Below are 21,528 nucleotides of genomic sequence, written 5' to 3' on the forward strand. Positions count from 1 at the left end.
CACGGTCTCTTTTGGTCTAGAAAATTTTAGACCAGAAGATCTGCTCTGATGAATCACGGGCTCTTATAAAAGAGCACGAATTTTTTTATCTATAAAATACGAATTAGAGGATGGATCATTCTCTATTATTGGTGGAGAGTTATAATCCTATTTATTTTAATATGAGCTGCTTATAAAATAAATTACTGAGTTGCAGTAGCTTGGAATTTTTTATATAAAGCTGGGTCAGTTAGGCCTGCCCAGTGCGCTGGCGGGCGATCCGGAAGAGTAGGGTGCGAGCGGATAACGGGCCGACGAAATGATCGCCCACGGCCAGAACATCGCCGATCTCGCGTCCTCGTTCCTTTCCCAGCGCCGCCCTCCTCCTCGCAGCCGCTTTGCCCGCCAATATTCCCCTGTGAGGTTTCTCTCTCCGAGGCCCGCAGCACGAGCACTCCGCCACGACACCTCGGGCGATGATGGGGACGGCCAGGCGGCCGTCACTGCCAAGCGGCGGGAGTTCTTGCTGTTGCCCTCCTTGGCCATGGCTGCGGGCTTCCTTTACTCGTTTTCGGCTGCCGCCGCAGAGGAGAAGGCCCCCGAGCCGCCGCCCGCCCCGCCCGCGTCCTCCGTCGTTGACGAAGAGAAAGTGAAGGAGAAGGAAGATAAGCAGGAGGAGCCGGAGATTTTGTCTAGGATTTACGACGCGACGGTGATTGGGGAACCGGAGGCGGTGGGGAAGGACAAGAGGAGGTTGTGGGAGAAGTTGATGGGCGCTCGCGTGGTGTACTTGGGGGAGTCCGAGATGGTGCCGGATCGGGACGATAGGGTCTTGGAGTTGGAGATTGTCAAGAATCTTAGGAATCGTTGCTTGGAGCAGCAGAGGACCATATCCTTGGCTCTCGAAGCTTTTCCTATTGATCTCCAACAACAGCTAAATCAGTTCATGGATGGAAGGTTAGGTGGTAGCCATTGTTCTGCGTTTTAGTTTTGAAAGTTGATTAATTCTCTTATCGTGTAGAAATTTATGGTTTCGTTTACTGTTTTCTTTCATTTTCTTCTTGAACTAAGCATTATTTTCTCAATTTGGATAAGGTAGTTCAAAGATGATTTTTTTTTCCCTTTTTCCTCTTCTTTTATTTTTTTTTTTGGAAAAAGAAAAAAGGGTGAACAAAACCATTCAGCCTACAAGAAAAGTATAACAAAGGTGCAGCAAAACAGAGAACAAGTCAATGAATCATGGCCCCAAGGAAGGCCAGAAATAAGTTATCAAGGAGCCTAACTATACAAGGAAAAAGTTCTCCAATTTATGTTAGGCCAGGAGATAAAAAAAGGTCTGAGTTTTAGCTTAGCAAGACCATACGTGAAGTGACGTAACCCAAGACGTCAGTAAATCTAGCAAGCAATGAAGGCATGAAGCAAATGACTTTACTTGGAAGTTGACATCGTTCCTATCTGTCCAGATCACTAAAAGCCACACCTGACAAAAAGTATCCTCAGGGGCTCTCCTGGCAATAATAAGGATGCAATGACCCAAATAGAGATGGTGTCCATGACAACCGTGAAAATGTCAAACTGGTACCACCTGGCAACCCTGCTTGGCAAACAGACACAAGGAGAACAGACACTAACTAGTTTCCTCCTCAATCGAACAAAGGACACAACTGGTCATATATCCTGCAAAGGGTCTCCACAGTGTTGATTTTCCTATGAAGGATCAACCATGACCAAATATGACACTACCTCGGAGCATAGGAGAGCCAAGAACGGAATAGGGAGCATTTTTGGTGGACAACCATCCAAGATGGTGATTAGTGGATAGAATTGTTATCTCATCGAATTGGATGAATGGAGAAAAGTAGGTCAATCGTAGTTTTTTTTTTTTCATCTGAGTTCGTTTTCCCCCCTCTTTGTTCAATTCTTTCCTTCCTTTCATTCTTTCATGCTAACTTGCTTCTTTGCTTTCTTTCTTTTCTTATCTTCTACTGGAGCTTATGTGCACTGCAGAGATGAAACCTATCACACAAGATGTGAGTCTTCTTTAGTTTTATATATTTGGTAAATTTGTTATGACGAATGCTAACTCTACTCTTACTATCCTAACTAAGTTGAATAAGGCAATGAGTCAACTGTCTGTGAACATAACACTTGTGTTATTAAGAAATGAACCGAGCTGATAGTTTATGATAGTGAGGTTCAAATTATTATTGCTCTAGTACATAAGGTATGGAAATTAATGCAGCAGTGAATTATGCAAGTTGTCTTGCTTAAAATTGTGAGGATTGAGGGACCATCAAGCAAGGTTTTAAAAGGTGTTTGCATGAAGAATTTCTTGTATGTTTTCCTTGTATAACATTTGTTTCCATTTGTAGCCTTCATCTTTCTTATCTAGAAATCAATTTGTAGAAACAATATGCTCATGTAGTTATTAATTATGGAAAAAAATAGCAGTATTTTCATTAGTCTTGTGGAGTTTGATATGACTATGACATTTATATAAGTCAATGTATTATCATTCATCATTTTCTACTTATTAGAGAGATGATGCTATGACAGAATTGAAAGAGGAAACTATTATGCATCATTATCATTGTTGCTTTGTTTCATACTTATTAGAGAGATGATGCTATGACAGAATTGATGGAGGAAGCTTAAAAACTTACACTTCCCATTGGCCATCTGAACGCTGGCAGGAATATGAACCTCTCCTAAATTACTGTCGTGATAATGGAATTAGGATTGTTGCTTGTGGTACCCCACTGAAGGTAATACCAAACACATATAAAAGATACACATTTGGTAATACAAAATTTATGACATCAATGCTTCTTTCAACTTATATTCCATGTATATATCTAACTTTTTGTTTTTGTTCAATTTTGAAGATGCATATATATATATATATATATATATATATATATATATATATATATATGCATACAAGCTTTTATCATTGTCTATTGAAACTAGCCAATTTTGTTATTAGCATATTTTAAATATATCATATTCCTTCAAATGTGTTGAAATCTTTGCTTGTAAATCATCTTTACCGTTTTTGCTTCAATTATTGCTGAATCTTAACTGCCATAGCAATCCTGATAGTATGGTTTATTTGCATTATTTTACATCATACCTGGCTTGAAACATCTCCAATGAGGGTTACCGTCTCTAGTCAGGCTACAAATGTCAACTATCAAGTGATGTGGGATTTGGTTCAATTTTGAGTTATATTTCATGCTGTTGAAACAGACAAAAAATAACACTCGGTGAGTTATAAAATGTCAAGGGTAACCACAAGTTAATATTTGGATAATTGAAAACAAACTGAAAGTAGATATATAAAATTGTTCTATATCAAATTTTTGTCTACTTATATAGGTAGGCTATACTATACATCAACTCATGAAGCAATCCAATTTACACTAGCAATAACTAGTAGTTGCTGATTCACTAATGTCTTGGTGACTAATTTTGTTTGAGTGTATGTATAAATATAAGGTTCTGTTACAATAATCTTTTAGTGAAAGCAGCAGATCAAAAATGGCAGGGACTTTTATTTGTTATGAGTGATGGTTCCATCTTTAACAGAGGAAATTTAGTTTGCAGTCAGACAAAATAATACAACTTTGGTTAAATATGTCATAACTAAATCATAAAGTTAGTGAATGGAGAGAATCAATTTGATCAGATTTTTGCATGAATGGCAACATCGTGGTTTAAGTTAAGTTGGTTTGAAACTTGTAAGACTATTACTGAACCTTCTTGGGTACTTTTAATGTCCTATCTAATTAAATCTGCTCCTCCTCATGGTTTTAGAATCTTTTGGTGTCTACTTACTTGAAGCATATACAATTTGTCACATGAAATTTATCTTCCACATCAAAGCTATTCCTCTTTCTCTCTTCTTTTAGCATTGCCATATTCGATGTTGTCTCTTAAATGACATCTACACCATCAAGATTTGAAGTTGACTATGAGGGTATAGTTGATGATGATTGTTCTATTGCCAAAAATAGTTAATTATGAAATATCCTATTCACCATTGCATTTTAATGCCTAATTAAATTAAATGGATAACATGTAGCATTTCTGTCATGGTGAGGTATGAAACAACAGTTTGTTGTTATGATTAATAATTGATATGTTCCATTGATCATTTATAGTAATCAATATCATTTAAAGTCTGTGTAATTTAGGATGGATTTTATTTCAAGTAAACTAGGAATCTTTAACCTATTTATGATTGCTTGACTGAATGTTAGATGCACAATTTGAAATTTACTAAATGAGTCAATAAAAACATTGATTTGACAACTTTGAAAAAAGTTTATACATTTCTTTTTGATGGCTGTATTATTGTTTTCTTTTGAATTTAATTTATATATTTTACTGTTAGAACTCAATTAATTGCAAAACATGATAGCTGCTATGATTAGTATTTGCTTCAGGGATATGGATATTAACAATTTATTGGTATTTGTTCTGTTTATGTGGATACATCAAATGTATCAGGTACTCAGAACTGTTCAAGCTGAAGGCATTCGAGGCCTTAGAAATGGAGAGCGGAAGTTATATGCTCCTCCAGCTGGATCAGGCTTCATTTCTGGCTTCACTTCCGTCACTGGAAGATCACTGATAGACAGCATTTCTTCAAGTCCATCTTACCTTTTTGGTCCAAGTTCATACCTATCTGCGCAGGCTAGAGTTGTTGATGATTATACAATGTCCCAGAGTATCCTTAAAGCTATTACAGATGACGATTCAGTGGGGATGCTTGTAGTTATAACTGGTGCAAGCCATGTAATTTATGGATCAAGAGGAATAGGAATTCCTGCTCGAATATCGAAGAAACTGCAAAAGAAAAATCAAGCTGTGATACTACTTGATCCTGAAAGACAGCAAATACGCAGAGAAGGTGAAGTCCCAGTTGCTGATTTCTTGTGGTACTCTGCTGCTAAGCCTTGCAGTAGAAATTGCTTTGATCGTGTTGAAATTGCTCGTGTAATGAATGCAGCAGGGAGGAGACGTGAAGCTCTACCTCAGGTAGTTTATTGATACATACATTTGTTGCCCTTCATAGGACTTTAAGGTGGTGTGAGACAATAAAGTTTGTTATTTATTTAACCCTATAAACTCAAGTTTGGTGCATTAGTTGTTGACCTTGACAGCTTTGAGGTTGAATCCTATAGCAAAGTGAGAATTTGGCTCAACCTTACTTAGGCCTTGCTATAGAAACTTGTCCACCTAACCTCACCTGTGGAAGATTGGCATTTAGTACAATACGAACCTCATTTTTTTCCCTTTTTGATGCATACCTCAGATAATTATTTGTTACATAATGTTTTTTTGTTGTCACTCTTGAAGCCAGTTTTTTTTGTCCCTAACACAAGTTTTGATCCAAAGTGAAACTTCAGAGAAGACCTATGAAGATATCTGTTTTTTAAGGGCAAAGGTGCAGAGCAATATACTATATTTCTTCCAAAAAATGCAACTGTATTATAGTATGTGCACTTTTGGCCTTTATATACTTAATTATGCAATTCAATTATATATGTTATTTTTTCCTAAATCCTATTGCTCCATTCAAGATGGACCAAGCCTAGAAGGAAATAGTTGTCTAGAAAATATCTTATTTCATTGGCTGGCCTTACCCATTGGTAATCTTTAGTTTTTTTTTCTTCTGTTGGAGATAAAGATTACTTGAAAGTCCATTTGTCTATACCTTGAATGTTTATGCAGTTATATTGTTGATACTCTTTTTTTGTTCTTTGAACAGGACCTCCAGAAAGGATTGGACCTTGGAATTGTGTCACCTGAGATACTGCAGAATTTTTTTGACCTTGAGCAATATCCTTTAATCTCTGAACTGATTCACCGATTCCAAGTAAGACCTATATATCTTTCTCTTCCTCTTCGATGTAATCCACGCCCAATTTTCTAAATCAATGAGCATTATTTATTATTAAACAGATGTTATGATGTTTCATCTTTAATAAACTAGAAGTAATTGTGCAAGAATAGTATAGATGCTGATGTTTTTGATTGTTTATTGTGATCTGTTCACATGATTTCTTGATTTTGCAGGGTTTTCGGGAAAGGCTTCTGGCAGATCCTAAATTTCTACATAGGTTGGCCATAGAAGAGGCCATTTCAATTACAACAACACTATTAGCTCAATATGAAAGACGGAAAGGACGATTTCTTGAAGAAATTGATTATGTTCTAACTGATACTATCAGAGGTTCTGTTGTTGATTTTTTTACCGTGTGGCTTCCTGCTCCAACACTTTCTTTTTTAACTCATGCTGATGAAAGTTCATCATCGGAGAATTTTGATTTGTTGAAAGACCTACTAGGGTCAATTCCAGATAATGCCTTCCAAAAAAATGTTGTGGGTAAAGACTGGAATTTGAGTCATAGGTTTGCATCAGTATTCGTTGGAGGATTGAAACTTGCGGGTGTGGGATTTATCTCTAGTATTGGTGCCGGAGTTGCTTCAGATGTTTTGTATTTACTCCGTCAAAGTTTGAGACCAGCATTATCTGTGAATAAACGCAAAAGATCTCCCATATACAAGTCAGCAATAGTATATGGATGCTTTCTTGGGACTTCAGCAAATTTGCGTTATCAGGTATTTTGGCAGTTTCTTGTGTTTATTAAATCTGTAACCATTTGAATTCTTTATGCAACAACTTCCTCTTATCAATCTTGCATAATTCCTTCTATGAATTGATCACGTACTCTATCCAGAGAGTATCAGGAATCTGCATGTGGTAATGATATTTGTAAATTGAGCTAAAAACCACAAAAGGCTATCTATCCCACAATGATAGGATTGGCTGGGTTTTAACTACTATATTTCACTTTTCTAATCAATACTGGTTTAAGAGACTGGTCAGAGTGATACTTTAATGCAACCTCACTGCCATAATCAATAATATACTTGATATTTGCATGGTTTGAGAAAAAAGTTCTAGAGACCTTGAAATCATCAAAATCTCTTATCTGTAACATATGATCACACCTACTCAACTACCAAATATAAGCTTGATGAGTACGTTGGGCGGCTGGGTCTCTATGAAGCATAGTACATCTCTTCATGGTCTATGAGAAGTTGCCTTTGATGTGATCTTTTTGACAAACTTTGTAGCATAATTACAATACCATGATCTCTGATGTCATATTTATCATAAAATAAAACTATGATTTAATGATCCAAACCATAGATCTCAGAATTCATAAGTCAGGCATTAGACCTAGGTAATCCTGTAAACTAACACAACCATTTAGGGTCAAGGTAATCCATTCCACGAGTGATCCGACACCAAAATCTCATTGGAAGATTGCAAGCTCAGAGGGGAGTGTCAGCACTTGGTATAAGCAACATCAAAAAGGCATGCACTGACAACTCTGTGAAACATTGTGGAAGGCCATCTTAGCTAGTGGGAAGGGCTTATGAGTGGCTTTATCTGGGATATTGTGAACCTAAGGTTCATTGCTTTTGGAGTTCAAGAGCAGGTAAGTCATTCCTCATTCTTTTTTGTCATCTTCTTCTCGCTCCTCTTACTCTTCTTCCCTTTTGCCTCCTCTTCCTCCCCTTCCTTCCTCCCCTTTTTATCAACGTTGAGACCAATTCATGTTGAACAAGGTAAGTCTGCTCAACATTGAAAGGATCTATTTGGCCAGTCATGCAAACCTGGCATCAAAGGTCTTATACATTGAGCACAAACATCATCCTGTTTGTGAACTTTTGGACAAGATGATTTGTCACAATCCAATCTCAGAAATTTTGATCAATAATTTGATAGATGTTAATTCGCAGTAGCGCTCGATGCAGGTCCATGGTTTAGAGAAGTTTTATTCCTATATCATATTTGTAACATACTTTCTAAAGTGACAATTGCCTGATATCATATTTGTCGTGAGTTTACTGAAGATAATTTTATGATAGAAAACCATGTATGTCATGCTTGAGCCAATTAAGGGCATCTGACTCAACATGATCGCTGAACCAACACAATCATATTGTGTACTTCTGGTTGAGTCAATTTTGCAAAATTTCAACCAAAGCAAATTTTAACTAACAACTAATTTATGGAAACTATACAATCCAAATTGTTTTAGACTAAATTAATTTGTAGACTCGCACAACTTGCCATAAAATAAAGGCATCATGACCTTTGAGTCAAATATTATCAAGCTAGTTCACAAAACATGCCACTATTGATTTATTGTTGGCCATCAATTGGTGAATAATTGTTTATATGAAAGCCTTGTTCAAGATGATTTGTTTTCTTATTGATAGTATTTTTTTGAAATTTATCTTATTGGATAACTATGTCCATGATCTTTAATGCATGCATCTGAAATGTGCAGATAATTGCTGGATTAGTGGAACACCGCCTTTCTGATTATTTGTTATCTTATGGCAATGGAACATTACTTGTTAATGCATTGTCTTTCACTGTCCGCACGATCAACTCATACTGGGGAACACAGGTTGATGATCCTTAACTCATAAATCAGTCTTGTCCTCGTTTATTTGCAAATTTATTATTCCTTATATAGTCAAGCAAGAAACTATGATTATTAGGACCTTCTAGATTATAATTCCTCATTTGAGAGGCTAAAACAAAGTAACTAAAATGATCCATTTGTATTTTGGTACAACCTTCACTGACAGTACGTATGTAGGACCAAGATGAGTATTGGGTACATTGTGATGCTGAAAAGAATATCATAAAGCTTTGTAAATTGCTAGTTTCACGTCATCTTCAATTGATATTCCTTCATTTTTTGCAGCAATGGGTTGATCTTGCTCGATATACAGGACTACAAATTCAAAAAAAGGAAGCTATCCAGGATCAGGTTGCAAATACATCCGATGTGCCACTTTTAGAATGCTCCAAGACACAAAGAAACAACACGGATGAAAGCAATAATCAGGTGCAGCTTTTAGAATGCTCCACAACAAAGATAAACAATATGGATGAAAACAATAATCAGTCAGGTGATACCCCAACATAATACATCAGCTACGATCAATCCGTGCAGATGGTTACAGATACTCAGGATCAGTACATGGCTCAATTTGTTGTCTATCGGATGGACTACTGCAGTTCGACACAACTTTGGTTTTTGTAGCTATTGTTTCCAGAATGGCAACCTCAAGAAATCACAAATGTAGCCGTGCCTGAGTTTCAGAAACTATCCTTGGCAAAAGTTTGACAAGAAGATGCACATAACACAAAGTTAACTGGAAATAGTTTTCTGCTTCAGAAACCAACACAATACCAATCTCCTACAGTGCTACATTTTTTTTTCTTTCTTTAGACTATCAAAGGTCCATTTTGAAGAACACATTTTGGTTTGAAATTTGACACTTGATCACCTAATCAACTCAAGTTTATACATTTTGATGATGGCACACATTTGCTCAAGTTGATGCATGAAATTCAGTTACTGGTAAAATGCTAACTATGAAGGCATGAAATACCTAATTCAGTTATTGGTAAAATGCTAATTTTCTTAGCTGTATTTGTTTAAAGAATAATGTTAAATCTTGCTAACTCATTGTTTTTTTTTTTGTTTTTTTTTCTAGTGATTTGAACATGTAGATGTATTTTAATTGTGATTCATCTTAATATATAATTAATTCATCACAAAAGACATATAAGAACAAATGCATATCATAGAAAATTGAGTGGTCTATATCATTGAATGTGGAGGTCTCACAAGTATACGGTGAAGGAAAAATTCTTTATATTGCCCCAATGTGTTAATATACAAATGTTGGCCACTTATATATAACTCATGATTAAAGGTTGTTTATGGTTGCCCCCGGGGGCACGGTGCAGTAGTAAGTGACAAGAATGATTCTCTTCTATACGAATATTATGTTGGATATTTTCGAAGGCTAACGAAATTCAAACCATTCATGACGTTGGAGTGTCATGCTAAGATCCACCTATGCTACTCAAAGTTACTTGTTGACCAGAGGCAGGATCTCTTGGATATTTTTTTTGCTCCAGGGGATGTGTTATTTGTATTTACGGTCGGATCATGGCTGCGATCTGGTCGTAAATAATTGCGATCTCTTTTTGGGTTCACCGTCCCCACCAGGTTATAGTTTTTGTTCGGAGCGGGCGGTCGGAGGCCGCCCGAAGGCCTCCGGTGGTGGATAAGTGGCTAGGTTACTGGGTGCCGAGCGAGTATATCCTCCGGGCGACCTCCGACCGCCCGCTCCGAATAAAAACTATAACCTGATGGGGACGGTGAACCCAGCAAGGGATCGTAACCATTTACGGTCAGATCGCGACTCCAATCCGATCACAAATGTGAGTGGTACATCCCCTGGATCATAAAAAGTGGTCCAGAAGATCCAGCCTCTATAATTTAACTTTTAAAATGTTATAAAAATTATTTCAAAGGGCATATTTGGGATTTTTCAAAAGACGGAGGGAGTTCTTTGTGATGCATTTATTCATTTTGGATCCGGTTTGCTCCTATCATAATCCAAAACCGTTTGGATCGGAAGCCTACAAGTCTTCGTCGCGATTCAGGCGTCTCCAGCTCGTCGTCTTCGTTCGCACTTCGACAGATTTCTTCCTCGATCCATCTTCGAGAATTAGAGATCGATTCATCTGCGTTCTTCTCGTCCTTCGATTGGATTCGGCATCTCGTAGATTCGATCTGCAATTAGACTGTGTGATGTTTCCCATCCTCGAGACTATATCTTTTTGCTCTTTTACGAGATTTTGATTGGAGGGCATGGGAAGATTTAGATCTTTGTCTGCGATTCTGTCACTGTACTTTCTTTTGTTGGCATCCGTGGCTTCATCTCGTGTTCTAATGAGCGATTCGAAGGTAATGACTGTTTTCCTTTTCTATATTCCGTTACGTCGTTCTTAAATTGTACTTTACGACATGTATGATGAGTTCTTCATCAGGATACGCCATCGTCGACTCCGACTCCGGTTTCTCCTCGACCGGCCGAGATACCTCCTCCAAACCCTAACAGTACGCTGGGGGTCAAGGAACTGAGCGAGACTTGTGATTCTTCACATGTTCGCTGTCATGGAACTGTAACTGTTTGTATTCTCTATTCTGAAAAAGGTAACATCGGTTTGTCATTTTTTATTTTTTTTCGTGGTCAATTTATGTAAAGATGTTCAACTATGCTCTTAAAATTGGAATTTATAGCTTTAATAACAGTTATTATCCGTACCCACTTATTTTTTTCGATGTTATCATTGCTTCCTATATATGCACTTGATACATGATTGTGTCCTTTCCCAAGTATTTGCTTCTGCAGGCGAAAAGAAGTCTTTTCATCTTTTTTATTTTGCTTTTTTTCCCCATTCCAAAGTTTAACTACTTGAATCAAATAGTATATTCCCTTTAAAATGTTAATTCTAAATGTTCTGATAATTTGTATGAAAATACTTGCAAATTTTCAAACCACACACATATGATATCCCAAAACCACGCCCCAAAGTTTGGAAATGCCAAACTTCAGCTCCCAAATTCTGCACTTTGATCAACTGCACCATCATTATATCACTAATTGTGTACTAATGTGACTGCCAAAATTGATCAAACCATCTGTAGTCTCATGATGAACTCTGGTGTGGGAAGGGGATAATTTCTCTGAAATATTTTTGGTCAGTGGAAAGGGTAAGCTAGAGCTTTTCTCATTTTTATATTTAGGTAACAGCTTTACCCTTCTATTCTCCTGATATTGTGGCTGCTAATGCTTGGACCAAGTCTGTTAATATCTAGGCTATCTCTGACAGTGGACAGTACTATTAGTACTATGAACATGTAAATCATGTTATTTTTTTTCCTATCTTATTCTTCTACATACTCCTAACTTACTGTAGTTTCATGATCCATCGGCATACAACAAAAAAGGTTCTCAGGGATGTCATTGTCAATCAGCTGGATCATGTTTAACATTCTATCATTCTTGTTCAATGCAAGGGCATTAGCTTACTTCTGCCTCCTCATTGGGATAGTAATGGTTGTTGTAGCTCTTATGATGTCATTCTCGTAGTGTAAAGAAAAGCATTTTGCACACAGAGAGAAGCATATGCAATAGCCGAACAACTTGTGTATGCATTTTATTGTACAAACTTTAGTATTAATGGCTGAACAGGTTGCATAGAGAAGCATATGCAATAGCAGGTTACAGTCTGCAGGCATTTAAGTTCAAAATGAACAATATCGAACTTCCTAGTTTATTGAACATATGGAAAACGTTTCAAGATGTGCATCAGACAATCTTTTATCACTACTACATTATTTTCATATCTAATCAGTTTCTTGAAAGCCTTTTAGCTGCATTTCATCTACAATTGGTAAACGATAGCTGTAAACTGTAGCTTCACCAGGGTATTATTATGCAGCATATTTCTACACAATCATTGTTTTTCAGTTTACCAGCCTAATACATTGAACTTCAATTGGTAAATAAATTTTTAGGTGATGAAAGTTTAGATTAGTGATATTGAGAGAAGCTTACATTAGTATATGGACATAATGCTCATTGTAGAAGAAAATGATTGATTTTGACTGTTCACATTGCTGCACCTATACCATTAGATCAGCACTCTGACTCTATATCTGTATTCTCCCTGATGTAACTCTAGATCTGTATGCTCCTTGACGGACTACCACTTTCAACTATTTTAGACAGCCATTCTCATTATGTGTTGTCATGTAGCCAATCTGCTGCTCTTGTGTACTAGAACTGAGATCACGAAGTGAAGCAACTAGTTTTGGCCCATAAATATCATTTCCATAATCAGAGTAACTATCAATTTGTCACTGCTTGGTGACTGTGTTGCTCCTCTGGTTTACAGAGACCTCTTATGCAACTGCTCCAAATAGTTGGTTTTCACTTGGTCCAATACTTTTAACAAACAAAACTAAAACGATTAAGCAATGATAAATTTGGTTAACTTGCAGTGGATGTCGAGTTCTCTGCACTTGGTCCAATACTTTTGTACACCTTTGAAACTCAAATGTTGAATTGTGGTTCGATGCTTTGTTCCCTCATTGTGAGAAATCACACACATTTGTAAGGAAAAAGTTATTAATTCATTGAAGTAAAGATCCCACCAGACTAAAATCCCTTTTCCATTTAGCTGCACCTAAGCTAGAAGAAAATTAAAAAGAGAACTGTTAGAATAAATTAATTCTCGAATCTAGTATATTTATGTATTTGAGAGAGGAGATTACTATGTGTTCAATTACGAAGGGAGAAAAATGCTTCTATGAACAAGCTCATAGGACAATTTATCATAAGAGCTGTCTGGAAGTATTTGCCCAGATTCGTAAAATCTTCTAGTAAATGGCACTAATTTATAACTCTGTTGTCTTTGCTATCTTTTTTAATTTGTTTTTGCTAGTGAACCTTGATCAGGTTTAATTTTAATCCAATGTGGCTAGTTACTGTCTCTGATGCATGAATCAAAATGGACTTTATAGGAAGTAAAGATGCATAGCATTTGATAGGCTTGTCTCAGTGGCATATGAATTGAGAGTATTCTACAAATACAACTGTTTTTTTTAAAGATTATTTTACTACAAACATTGTACTTGTCAAAATAAGTTCTTTGAGAATAAAACTATCTATCTGATGAGTGCTCCTATAACACGAAGTTTTTATTGCATTTGTCAATTAATATATAGTATTTGCTTTGAAGAAGCTGTGGAACTTTAATAGGTTAACTATAAGATCCAGATTTTTCCATGCTTTTAATCTCTGGTTCCTCATTGCAGATTCCAAAAATTATTCCCTTGTAGTTCAAAATATTGGAGATGACACTTCTAATGTGAAAATTATAGGAAAACCTGCTTTTCCTGTTACTATTGCTAACATTACTCTGGCCAAAAATATTTCCAAGAAGGTTCACTCTCTTATCTCTATCATTTAGCTTGCAGCAGTTTGTCCTATTTGGTTAGATAGAAGAATATTTCTTTCATTAGCATTATAAGATGGTAAGATATTTGTGATTTCTACATCATTCTACAAATTGCTTATCTGCTGAAGTGAAGATATTAGTTTTCTCCATAAAGCATGGATTTATAAGTAGTGAATACAGAAAGACCATACTCAGCTTGAATAATATGAAGGCTTATTGACATGGTTTTAAGTGTCTATTGATAATGGCTGTTTCGGCCAAAACAAGTTGTTTGAACTCATTATACCTTGTGTTAAAAGAAAATAAATTTAAAGAATGTTTGAATTAGCTTCAGCTACGCTGTGCATGTGTACCAATGGAGCCAATTTATAAATCCATACAAAAGTTAAAAAAAAAAAATTCTACAAAACTGTAATTAAACCTGCTATGTTATATTAAGCTGAATGTTGGGCTATGACTCCAGAACATAAGCAGAAGATGAGAGTTGCAGAAATGAGGATGTTAAGGTGGATGTGTGGATATATTAGGATGGATAGACTAAGAAATGAGAGCATTAGTTGAAGGAAAACTCCAAAAGACACGTTTAAGATGGAATAAGCATGTACTTAGACTACCAATAAACGCTCCAATTAGGCGATGTGAAACTATGACAAACACACATATCAAACGAGGAAGAGGAAGACCAAAAAAGACTTGGTTAATAATAATAAAATAAGATAAAATTTATTTAAGTATAGACAATGATATAGTAGGAGATAAAGCTCAATGATGTAAAAGGATCCATATAGCCGATTCCACCTAGTGAGATAAGACTTGGTGGTTGTTGTACAAAAGTTACTGTAGTATAAGTTCAGAATTATTTACGGTGCCACAATAAATAATAATAATAATAATAATAATAAAAACGAGAACAAGCTCGAGCAGTTGTGATATGGAGAATATATTTATATTGTGATGCTTTTTAGAACCAAAATTGAGAACCAAATGGAGCTGTGCTCTTGCTTCAAAGAATTTTCTTTGCTTTAGCCATCATGATTAGATTGTGGAAAAGGTTTAAGCTGACTTCTGCTACTTATTCTCACAGATAGCTCTTCCATTTGATGCTTCGAATGTCATGGAAATTTTCATATATTCAGGAAGTGATAATTGCAGTATTCAAATTGGAGCTCCTGATTCTGACTGGAATATCTTACAGCAGTTACTGTCGACTTATGACATACACCTGACCCCAATTTATGGTCTTTACCTTTTGGGTTTTACTGTGGTTGTTTCTGGAGCAACATGGGCTTGTTGCCTATATAGGAAGAGAAGAAACACAGACAGTTCTGGAATCCCATATCAGCAGATTGAGATGAGTGATCAGCCGCAGTCCACTGTAATGATTGACTCCAATGCTGTCGATGGATGGGATGATTGGGACGACAATTGGGATGATGAAGCTGCTACAAGGCCTGCAGAAAAACACACATCTACAAGTGTTTCATCAAATGGCCTCACTTCAAGGACACCGAAGAAAGACGGATGGGATTCTGCTTGGGATGACTAACTTTCAGTAAGTTTCACCTCTTGAAGAACAGCAGTACCATCACATGGAATTTGCATGAACATTTGTGCTAAAGCTTCTGTTATAGTCAGGTAATTTCATGGAGAAGACGAAGTCTCTGCGATATTTTTGTACACTAGATTCAGTTGGCATTTCATATATTCCGTTGGTTTTGTATCATCAATTAGACCATTAAACACTATTGTAAAAGTTTTTCTTTAACTTGCCTCTTTTTGTACTGTTCAAACTGTTTGGCCAATCGGTGGCTCGGTCCAAGAATTTAACACAAATAACTTGTGTGTGTGTAAAAATTACAAAATCCATTGGTCCAAGAGTAATGATGTAAAATTAAAAGGATTGAGAATGTATGTTCATAAGTTTTAGCAGTTTCTTGCTTGGAGAGTGATTGTTTCCTCCTCAACAATTAATCAATCACAGATATGACTCAGGCAAATCCCAGGTATTTCTTGTGAATTTCATTTCTCTCTTTTGCTATTTATTTTTGGACTGCAATTGTTTCTTCATTTCTCACTCAATTTTCTGCACCTGTAGGTAGCTAAGTCTTACTATATTCGAGTCAAATAGGCCAAGTAAGTCAGATGGACTAGTCGGATCAATGGTCCAAGCAAGCAAGATTGGACCAGTGTTAACCGAACAAATTGGGTGAGTTGTAATGATACCTACTATAACAATCATACAAATATATTTGGCGATCAATAAATAATGGACCATTTGTTGAAAGTGTTGAACACACTATACTAATTCTCCTAAATATTGTTGCCTTTTTCAATAGCAATCTGAATCCACATTGCTACCCACTTGACAAATATGACTAACCACCAAATGCGTCGAAGACGACTAATCATCAACCATTTAGTCACCAATACCACTCGAACTATTGATCAAGCACAAAAACTAAACATAACACATCTTGTCGAGAAGGTATATGTCTTTATTAAAGTTTTAGCCTTAGGTGTTTGTCTAACATGCAAGTCCTAAATAGACAATAACAAGGAATCAATATTGTGGACAGACAGGTATCAATGTCTCTCACTAAAGGGAAGGCAACTCTCAAAGTCTATGCACATAAGAAATGTATTTTACCTTTTGGATCTGAGTAAGTTTTTCTCTATGATCTCGACCTTATCCTGTTTTATCATTGAACAACTTATGCATGGTACAATTATTATGATTTCGATATCTGAGTTGATATGCTTTTGGAAGGCAGATTATGAGCAGCTGCCTGCCCCACTGGAAACGCTTGTTGCAGGCATTTACTAAGATGGCAAGGAGTAAACAACAGAGACTCATGTCGTTGATGCTTGTTTTCTTCAGGCTTTGATGGCAAAGTGTCGTAGGAATGTCGATGCAAAGATGCTGATCATCGAGAACAATCCTGAAGCTGTGTATGTTAGAGTTGAGGCTCACCTTCATCAGCAGTTGGGGTGAGAGGTGAGCTTTTCTGGTCCTTTCTACTTAATTGATACTTGCACTTCTTCACAACAAAAGATTCTACTAGTTAACAATGTCGCGGACAGAAGAATTGTCTTGTTAAAGTTTTAGCCTTAGGTGTTTGGCTAACATGCAATTCCTAAATAGACAATAACAAGGAGTCAATATTGTGGACGGACAGGTATCAATGTCTCTCACTAAAAGAGAAGGCAACTCTCAAAGTCTATGCACATAAGAAATGTATTTTACATTTTGGATCTGAGTAAGTTTTTCTCTATGATCTTGACCTTATCATGTTTTATCATTGAACAATTTATGCATGGTACAATTATTATGATTTCGATATCTGAGTTGATATGCTTTTGGAAGGCAGATTATGAGCAGCTTCTGCCCCACTGGAAACGCTTGTTGCAGGCATTTACTAAGATGGCAAGGAGTAAACAACAGACTCATGTCGTTTGATGCTTGTTTTCTTCAGGCTTTGATGGCAAAGTGTCATAGGAATGTCGATGCAAAACTGCTGAGAGTTGAGGCTCACTTCATCAGCAGTTGGGGTGAGAGGTGAGCTTTTCTGGTCCTTCCTACTTAATTGAAGCTTGCATTTCTTCGCAACAACATAAGATTCTACTAGTTAACAACGTCGCAGACAGAAGAATTGTCGTAAAAAATCAAAGCGTAAAGTAATGATTTTGATTTATCATTTATATATACCTTGATTCATTTAGCATTAGTAGGTCCCGGCGAACGATCTACCTAACTTTTCTTTATTTTACAAGAGATTATTTTCGAGATTGGAACCGTGATCTCAAAGTCATACTACGTCGAAGCTCTTCTTCACTTAAATACAACGATATATTATTATAATAAAAATTAAATATGCCTAACATATTTTTATTATACTTTGACATTAAGCTCTTTCAAGCCTAGGCTTAGCTTAAGTGATATACTACGTTTTTATTCACTAAAATGCTGTGATTAAATAGTTTATGATTTGTATTTTCATCAGTGGAGTCAGTCGAGGAGAAAAACACACAAAAAAAAAGAAAGCTTCTTTAAGATTAGATGTCATAATCTCGAGTACTATTTCAACTAGTTATATTTCGAGCTCTGCAGGTCTCGGATAAAGCCTTTTCTCTTAGAGAAGATGGATAATGACGGGAATATTTTGACACATGGTACTAGTCGAATAGAGAGATGGGTATGAGGTTGCGAGATGGTCGGATCTGGTTCTCTCACTGACGTATACAATAATGATGGAGGAGCATGCGATATCTAAGACATCTGACATAGAGATGCATGACTGATAGCTATATAAACCCTAGAGATGATAAATGCAAATAGCTATATAAACCCTAAAGATGATAAATGCAAAGGATTCAAACTCTCTACAACTCTACCAGATCCTCTCCATCTTTTTCATCCAACCTATTACCTCAAACAACTGGTCCTCTCATTGGCGTATACAATGATGATAGAGGAGTATGTGATATCTAGAACATCTGATATGGAGATGCACTGTTGAGAGCTATAGAGAGGACAAGTGCACAATATCCAAACTCTCTACGATTCCACCATATCCTCTCCATCTTCTTCCAACCTATTACCTCAAATAAATCCTAATTTGATTGTCAGAGTGGCATGTCGGAATCATCATCCTGTACCAGTCTAACACTTTTGGAGTGCATTTTAGGATCCTGCATTTCTTTCACCGACCATCTCAAAAAAAACCTTACGTTGACAGTTCTTTGATTGATAACTCAACTATTCGTGTTATTTGACCAGAACAAACAAGATAGGAAGGCTCTGTTTTACTACCCTAAATTCCCTCCCACTGTGCGTTTCTCATGAACTGAATGGCCAAATTATTGAGCTTTCCTTCCTCGGTGCAAAATCATCCATGGCGAATGAATTGTTCGCGTGTTTTATTATGTGAGGAATAAAAAACACAAGCCAGTGCAGCTCCAAAACTACCTTGTACTTGTTAGCTCTTTTCTACCAGTACTCCCTTGCTGCCTCTCGTAGTCCTTACTCCTGTCTCCATCATCATTTTTTTTTACTTCTCTTGCGTTTGGTCACATGCATCCATAGTTATTTATAGAGTGATAATTCAGAAAACATGTCCGGATAAAACTGAACTAATCACTATGTAAAAGGGTATTTTTTTGATAAATCTATTAATTAGTGATCAACTCGTCGGGGACCTCTATATATATATATATATATATATATATATATATATATATATATATATGTTGAGGGATATTTTGTACGTGACCGTTAGTGACGTACAGACATGGTGTCGCCTGCTCGATTTAGCTTAAAAAAAATATCATTTATTTTTTTTCTTCTTTCTTCTTCTATTCAAAACTTCTACTTGGAAAATTATAAAAATTTCTCCCGTCACAGCTGCTGTGAGATTTTGAAGATATTTTATATATATAAAAATCCGGAGCACAATTTATACTCGTTAAAATATTAGTTCCATTTAAGATTTGACAAAGCACAATGGAGCTGTGAGTTTTGGGCATCACTCTCTCGTGGTTGGCTTCCACGCGCTCGCCCACACCACCGGCTTCTCCCTCCAGGCGAGGAATGCGCCGGCGGCGGCTGCGCGCATGGACCAACCTTCCCGGTACCTCCTCAGCAACGCCCTCAGGTCGTCGGTGACGTCGTCGCTGAACTCCAGCGGCTCGAACCCCGCCGCTCGCATCAGCCTGGACCACCTTGCGCCCGTGTCCCGCCGCTCGGCCGACCCGGCGGCCGGGCACGCCACCAGGTCCACCACCGCGCGGCCGGCTGCGCGTTCGAGGGACAGACGCTCCTCGCTCGCGCGCGGGAAGCTCTCCTCCAGCGACTCCAAGTAGGCGGAGAAGAATCCCAAGCTACCGCGGAAGAGTTTCAAGAACGCCTCCTCCTCCTCCGCCTCCTCCTCCCCCTCCATCGATAGCTCTGCTTCCTCCTCCACAACCGTCACGATCATCGGGTTGAGCCGGCGGAAGGCCGCGAGGAGGGCGTCGCGGCGTCGGCCGACGGCCGGCACCCCGCGGAGCGAGTTGACGCAGTTGACCGCGAGGGCGGCGCCGCCCTCGCGGACGAGGTGGTCGAGGTCGAGGTCGGAGAGGTCGCGGCCGGCGGGGTGATGGACCGCGTCGAACCGGAAGGGCACGCCCATCAATCTCGCGAACCGCTCCATCCGCCGGCCGACCTCCCTCATCGCCTCCTCTTGCACGGCGGAAGCGGAGACCACGACGGTGGTGATGGCGACGCGAGGCGTGTCGGCGTCGGAGGCCCGCGTGGCCAGCGCCTCGAGCAGCGTCGGCCACTGCGTGCAGAAGGTGTTGCTGATGTCGATAATGTGGAGGCTCGACGACGACGACGACGAGTAGAACGAGTCGAGGATGGCGGCGTTGGCCGCGACGTGCCCGAAGGGCGACCAGGGGCTGAGCTCCTGGAACCGGAGCGCGGTGCGCCGCGTGCACTCGAAGGAGGCGCGGTTGCGGAGCGACGCGCCGGCGAGGGCGCCGAGGGTGCGCGGCCCGGCGCAGGTGGCGCGCGCGAACAGCCCCTGTAGAAAGAAAGAGGCGAGCTTCTGCTCGCCGTCCCCGTACGGCGACGCCAGCTCGTTCAGCGTCCACATGAGGCGGCGCGCCCGTCGCCCGTCGCGCGAGTCCATCGCCCGTGCGCACTCCAGCAGCAGCGCCGCCGCCCACGACGACGAGGACAGGTCGAGATCGCCGACGGCGTCAGAAGATGCCGCAGGGAGAGGGAGGGAAGAGTTGGCGCAGGGGAGGTTGCCTTCCGATCCATCCATTGCCTGAGACAAAATCTCATCGGCCGGCGCATTCTTCTTCTAATCGGCGAGGCCTGGAGCGGCCGCACAATCCAAGCTCAACAGCGTCGCCATGTCCCTTCCACTACACCTACACCCTATTTATATAGATACCTATATATAGATATTGATATCTAGAGAGAGATGGTAGATAATTGATGGACTTTCCTTCTGTTCATCCAAATGGTTCCATCTAAATTGTCCTAAAGTCACTACCTATCAATTTAAATTTTTGTTCAGTTTATACATTAGAAAAAATTTATTCCAACTTTCTGGTTAGTAAATAAATTTACCTGTGTCTGAATTTATTCCAACTTAATTTTTTAGGTATAAAAAATTTAAAATAAAATATAATTCTTCTAAATTTAGCGTATTTAAATTAGAAATTAACATATTTACTATATGATTTATACACTATTTTTTTAGTTAAATGATGTTAAACTTAAAAAAAAATAATAGTATAATTTCTTTTAAATTCAACACAATTTAACTAGAATCGAATATATCAATCGATTGGTCAAACGAAAAAAGAGTCGTGTTTAATTTGATAAAAAAATATACTAGATTATAATTTAAATGTACTATATTTAGAAGAAATTATACCTAATTTTAAACTTTTTTTAAAAATACGAGGATAATTATGTAAATTGATGTACATTAGGGAGTTAGAAAGGAGCTGAAATTAAAAAAAAATGAATGCAAGGAGTATAAATTTTTTTTCACTAGGGATAGAATACAAATGCCATTGGGTTTAAGGCAGATATATCGTTACGATTGCACTTCTAACCATAAGTTAGT

At 38.1% G+C, this 21,528-nt stretch overlaps 3 protein-coding genes and 1 long non-coding RNA gene across 4 annotated transcripts; 3 read left to right on the forward strand and 1 right to left on the reverse strand.

Annotated features, from left to right (window-relative positions):
* Nucleotides 1–215: 215 nt before the first annotated feature.
* LOC121983799 (protein RETICULATA-RELATED 5, chloroplastic-like) lies at nt 216–9,391 on the forward strand. Its single transcript, XM_042536421.1, has 7 exons — nt 216–936; nt 2,615–2,744; nt 4,492–5,022; nt 5,756–5,863; nt 6,064–6,609; nt 8,355–8,477; nt 8,781–9,391. Exons 1-7 carry the CDS (start codon nt 299–301, stop codon nt 9,003–9,005), a joined length of 2,301 nt encoding a protein of 766 aa, XP_042392355.1. The 5' UTR covers nt 216–298; the 3' UTR covers nt 9,006–9,391.
* Nucleotides 9,392–10,488: 1,097 nt separating this feature from the next.
* Nucleotides 10,489–15,693, forward strand: LOC121983800. The gene is made up of 4 exons (XM_042536422.1): nt 10,489–10,844; nt 10,928–11,093; nt 13,764–13,891; nt 14,991–15,693. Exons 1-4 carry the CDS (start codon nt 10,749–10,751, stop codon nt 15,450–15,452), a joined length of 852 nt encoding a protein of 283 aa, XP_042392356.1. The 5' UTR covers nt 10,489–10,748; the 3' UTR covers nt 15,453–15,693.
* Nucleotides 15,694–15,959: 266 nt separating this feature from the next.
* LOC121983801 lies at nt 15,960–17,605 on the forward strand. Its single transcript, XR_006112711.1, has 4 exons — nt 15,960–16,112; nt 16,243–16,901; nt 17,083–17,163; nt 17,275–17,605. It is a non-coding gene; the product is annotated as an uncharacterized LOC121983801 (long non-coding RNA).
* A 1,713-nt stretch (nt 17,606–19,318) lies between these two features.
* LOC121983803 (protein SHORT-ROOT 2-like) lies at nt 19,319–21,137 on the reverse strand. The gene has a single exon (XM_042536423.1). The coding sequence runs from the start codon at nt 20,710–20,712 to the stop codon at nt 19,429–19,431; it is 1,284 nt and encodes a 427-aa protein (XP_042392357.1). The 5' UTR covers nt 20,713–21,137; the 3' UTR covers nt 19,319–19,428.
* Between the last annotated feature and the right edge of the window lie 391 nt (nt 21,138–21,528).

This window comes from Zingiber officinale, chromosome 5B (assembly GCF_018446385.1).
Source record: "Zingiber officinale cultivar Zhangliang chromosome 5B, Zo_v1.1, whole genome shotgun sequence".
Lineage (NCBI taxonomy): Eukaryota > Viridiplantae > Streptophyta > Magnoliopsida > Zingiberales > Zingiberaceae > Zingiber > Zingiber officinale.

Coding starts and splice junctions, on each gene's coding strand:
- LOC121983799 (XM_042536421.1), top strand. CDS start 299: ATGATCGCCCACGGCCAGAACATCGCCGATCTCGCGTCCTCGTTCCTT. Junction 937..2,614: donor AATCAGTTCATGGATGGAAG/GTTAGGTGGTAG, acceptor ATGCTATGACAG/AATTGATGGAGGAAGCTTAA. Junction 5,864..6,063: donor AACTGATTCACCGATTCCAA/GTAAGACCTATA, acceptor TTGATTTTGCAG/GGTTTTCGGGAAAGGCTTCT.
- LOC121983803 (XM_042536423.1), bottom strand. CDS start 20,712: ATGGATGGATCGGAAGGCAACCTCCCCTGCGCCAACTCTTCCCTCCCT.
- LOC121983800 (XM_042536422.1), top strand. CDS start 10,749: ATGGGAAGATTTAGATCTTTGTCTGCGATTCTGTCACTGTACTTTCTT. Junction 10,845..10,927: donor TTCTAATGAGCGATTCGAAG/GTAATGACTGTT, acceptor GTTCTTCATCAG/GATACGCCATCGTCGACTCC. Junction 13,892..14,990: donor CCAAAAATATTTCCAAGAAG/GTTCACTCTCTT, acceptor TTATTCTCACAG/ATAGCTCTTCCATTTGATGC.